This window comes from Sinocyclocheilus grahami, unplaced genomic scaffold (genome assembly GCF_001515645.1).
Source record: "Sinocyclocheilus grahami isolate Dianchi unplaced genomic scaffold, SAMN03320097.WGS_v1.1 scaffold2360.1, whole genome shotgun sequence".
NCBI classification, from domain to species: Eukaryota; Metazoa; Chordata; class Actinopteri; order Cypriniformes; family Cyprinidae; genus Sinocyclocheilus; species Sinocyclocheilus grahami.
Window position 1 is genome coordinate 31,660 of NW_015507539.1, and position 3,684 is coordinate 35,343.

Below are 3,684 nucleotides of genomic sequence, written 5' to 3' on the forward strand. Positions count from 1 at the left end.
TGCCAGAAATAACACACACACACACACACACACGAGAAACAAATGTTGAACGGATCTTTTATGAAGTGAAGTAAGGACATCACATCTTTATGCCATGAAAGCTTTCTTTAATAAAACATTCTGCTGATACATTTGATATAAAGTGTAAATCTTGTTAAATACTAGCTAAACATGCATGTGAAAGTGTTAGTTTGCCATTCCTGGATTACATGAAATGCTTTTGATATTTTCTAATACAATGCTGTGTAGCCTACAACATGGAAGTCGAGTTATGAAACATTCAATCATTTATAACCCTGGGTTGAATACTGTTTATACATTGAATTTGAAATGATGCTGATTTATGGCCAGATGGTTTTTGCAAACACGCAGTCGAAATGTTCTTGCTGGAATGTGCGTTCGATTCTTCAACAAGACCGGGCATTTCTCAACACGCAGCTCACGTTATGCTAACAATCACGCCTGACGCCACATTAGAGGAATCATTGACATTAGAATTTGATTTAAAGGAAGGCCATTTTGGATGTAACGCTTTGTTTGGTCCTCAGATTCGCACGGGGAGAGTTTTGGCAGAGCTGCTCGACAGCATTTTCTCAGGGAACATTGGCTGGCTGCTGCAGCCACAGGCCCATAAAAGCCCGAAGTTAAAAACAGATTTGGCCTTGAACTGATTTATAACAGAAGGTCCATTGTGCATTTCTGTGAAAGTCAAATAACATGCTTAGATTGAGAACTTTTTTTGCCTCTTCTGAGAACTTTATATGAGTCCACTCTTACAGCCCACAAGAGTCAGAGAGTCTGACTCCCAACAGCAGCAAAAGACGCTAAATAAGTCTGCTTAGCTATAAACCTACAAATCCAAAAAGCTGTGCTTCTCTACTGCATTTCTGTGGCTCTGTGTCATGTGACCTGCGGGTCAGGAAGGCTTTCTAGGACGGGGTCATGACCTCGGGGTCCTGTGTTTGCTCTCCAGGGTCGCAGCCGCACTGGCGAATCAGACTCACCGAGGACAGAACCCAACCGCTCCAGTCGTCCACGTAGAGGAACGGGACGATGCTGTGAGCGGTCGGCTTGCAGCACTGTGGGAAGACAATTAAGATCAGCATTTCATCAGTCTGAGGCCCGTAGATGAGAGGAAAAATGTTTGTGTAGAACAGAAAACAGATCGACTGAACGTGATGCCGAGGTAATGCACCTGCGCAGGTGCGTCTGCGCTCTCAGAACCGCAGGATCGGCACTGGACGAAGGTGATGCTCTCCGGATAAACCACCCAGCGCTCCCAGCCCAGATCTGACCCATTTACACAAGAGAAGACACGCATGATGAGCCCAATGTCACATTTTACCCCAAAACCAAGACAAAAGAAAAGAAATGGTATCATGTCTAAAGAAAACGAAGCCTTGCTTTCATTAATGAAGTGTTTAGTATTTATACATTGCGCTCATATACACTGTAGCCGTACGGCCTTTCATTTAAGCTGGTTTTAACACCAAAAATGTTGCAGCAACGAGAACGTAGCGGGATGCATCTGATCGCTCACCTTTAATGAAGACCTGACAGGAATGTTTGCAGCAGCTGGAGTTTCTGGAGTCCTCGGGAAACGTTGAGTTACCTGCTAAATAGACAAGAGATCAGCTTCACCAGAAACCGGGCTGATCTGGTCTTCACCTGAGCCTGATCTCTGGGGTTTAGGTACCTGGTGCTGATGTGGGGCTGCTTCTCATACTGGCTTTCCACTGCTCACGTAAATGGTGCATCTTCGACACGGACACACGAGGCTCCTGCTGGAGGTTTAGAGATTCCAGAAGGATTTTCCTGATTTCCAGTTCTCCCTTGCATCTGCAAAAAAAACAACAACAAAAAACGCAGTGTCATCACACCTCTGCAGACCTCGTGTGTGTGCGTCTGTCCAACGGCAGCCAAATTTTTTAAAGCACAGCCGTGTGCTACCGGAGCCTGGTGTATTTGTGAAGGCTCGGCGTTTGACCCTGTAACAGGACACCGGAGGAGAAGAGAGATGCCCTCATTTATACCTCCAGAACTTTACATGTGTCTTTGCAGTCAACCTGTACACAACAAAACACTGAAGTAAAATCCAGAGCAAGAGAGTAGTAGTAGTATTTTTTTTATTAAATGACATGTCGGCATCTTAGGCTATTTTCATGAGAAAAAGCAATTCAAAAATAGTATAACTAATACAATAAAAACCAGCAAACAAATAAACTCCAGAGCAAGAGAAGCTTTCTGAAGATATCCAGCAATTCTCTTTTGGTCAGTCAAGCACGATCAGCCCAGCCAGGAGGATTTGAGTCTCAAATGGAAGAAGAGCATGCTATTGTAATGAGGTTGATTCAACTTTTGCCCCGAGCACTAAAATATCAGCCTAAACTTCTACCAAATCTAAGACTTCAAGTGAATAGACTGATCACAGTGAACGAGCTGGAAAGATCTCCCCAAAACATCCTAATGTACAAAAGTGCAGGTGATTAAAACAGGATGCCATGATCCATTCATCATGACATTGTTCATCTTTAAATCCTCAGCGCTTACCTGTTGGCTTTGACAGCAGATGCCTCAGGTGAAGGATGCAGAACAAACATCTCTCCGAGAAGACACCCGAACAGAACGGCGACGACACACAGCACCAGACGCATAACTGCAGGATAACGCTCGTCTCGTGACAAACTCTCTGGACTCTGGAGAGGAATGAATGGATGTTGTTTGAAGCGGCCTGGGAAAGCAGGGATTTATCTACCCTGGCCGAGCTTGGCCTTGGAATACTTTGTACTGTTTTCATGTCGAGCAAACGGATGGTGTTGAGAAGGAGGTGGAGAATAAAGGTGGAACTGAGAAAAACACTATCACATGGTTACACACTAACAAAGATGATAAGCTCTAACCTGCGGGAGGACAGATGAAAAATATGAAAAAGATCAGAAAGAACAGCAGTGCGGCACAAATAAAGAAGCCATTCATGAAACGGCCTGCATCTGTGCGATACGTGAACGCGCCTCATTCCCAGGACAAGTGACCGTTAGTGTGCGTAGTTTAGTGTGTAATGCAACAAAGTTTTAAAATCCCATATTCATTTGAGCTGCAAATGTGCCATTCATCAGAATATCAATACAATAACTAGGGTCATTAATATAGCGAGTAAGGTCATTGGTAAGCCACAGAGAACCCTGAACCAGGTGTATATTTCAAATTCAAGTTTATTTGTATAGCGCTTTTCACTATGTAAATCATTGCAAAGCACCTTTACAGAAAATTAAAGTTTCTACATTATATTTAGTAGTAGCTTATCAGTGGTGACCATCTCAAGTTGATGTCCATATGGCAGAAATGTACAGTAAAATCCTGCAGTTAGTTAATGTCATGTAATCAAACAGACGATGAACACTATTAACAGCAATTATTATATGATGCAATCAAACTTATAGCAAAATGTGGTAGTTCAGTATGTTGTTTCAGGGTTGGCATCATCTGAGGGGTTGCATCATCTCTTCTCAGGTGTTCTGGATCCAGACTGAAGCTTGTGTAAATCCTAGTTACCACGGGATGTTAATCCCAGCAGAAACAGAGAAACACATAGAGACATAATTAGCGTAGCTGCTGTTCCAACCAAGCAAAATTGATTTGTTTAACCCAAACTAAAGAATAATAATGTGCATTTGATCAGATATA

The 3,684-nt window shown here is 42.9% G+C and overlaps 1 protein-coding gene across 2 annotated transcripts; it reads right to left on the bottom strand.

The window, feature by feature from the left end:
* Positions 1 to 89: 89 nt before the first annotated feature.
* Positions 90 to 2,759, bottom strand: LOC107574847 (univin-like). Of its 2 annotated transcripts, none has more exons than XM_016261281.1 (5): positions 2,551 to 2,759; positions 1,697 to 1,839; positions 1,541 to 1,612; positions 1,196 to 1,290; positions 90 to 1,079 (listed from the first exon to the last, which is right to left on the bottom strand). In XM_016261281.1, the coding sequence occupies exons 1-5, from the start codon at positions 2,652 to 2,654 to the stop codon at positions 930 to 932; spliced, it is 564 nt and encodes a 187-aa protein (XP_016116767.1). In that variant the 5' UTR covers positions 2,655 to 2,759; the 3' UTR covers positions 90 to 929. The 2 variants fall into 2 exon arrangements, with proteins under 2 accessions (XP_016116767.1, XP_016116766.1); XM_016261280.1 differs by having other exon boundaries at positions 1,541 to 1,615.
* Between the last annotated feature and the right edge of the window lie 925 nt (positions 2,760 to 3,684).

Coding starts and splice junctions, on each gene's coding strand:
- LOC107574847 (XM_016261280.1), bottom strand. CDS start 2,654: ATGCGTCTGGTGCTGTGTGTCGTCGCCGTTCTGTTCGGGTGTCTTCTC. Junction 1,840..2,550: donor TCTGCTGTCAAAGCCAACAG/GTAAGCGCTGAG, acceptor TTTTTTTTGCAG/ATGCAAGGGAGAACTGGAAA. Junction 1,291..1,540: donor CTGTCAGGTCTTCATTAAAG/GTGAGCGATCAG, acceptor TAAATGGGTCAG/ATCTGGGCTGGGAGCGCTGG.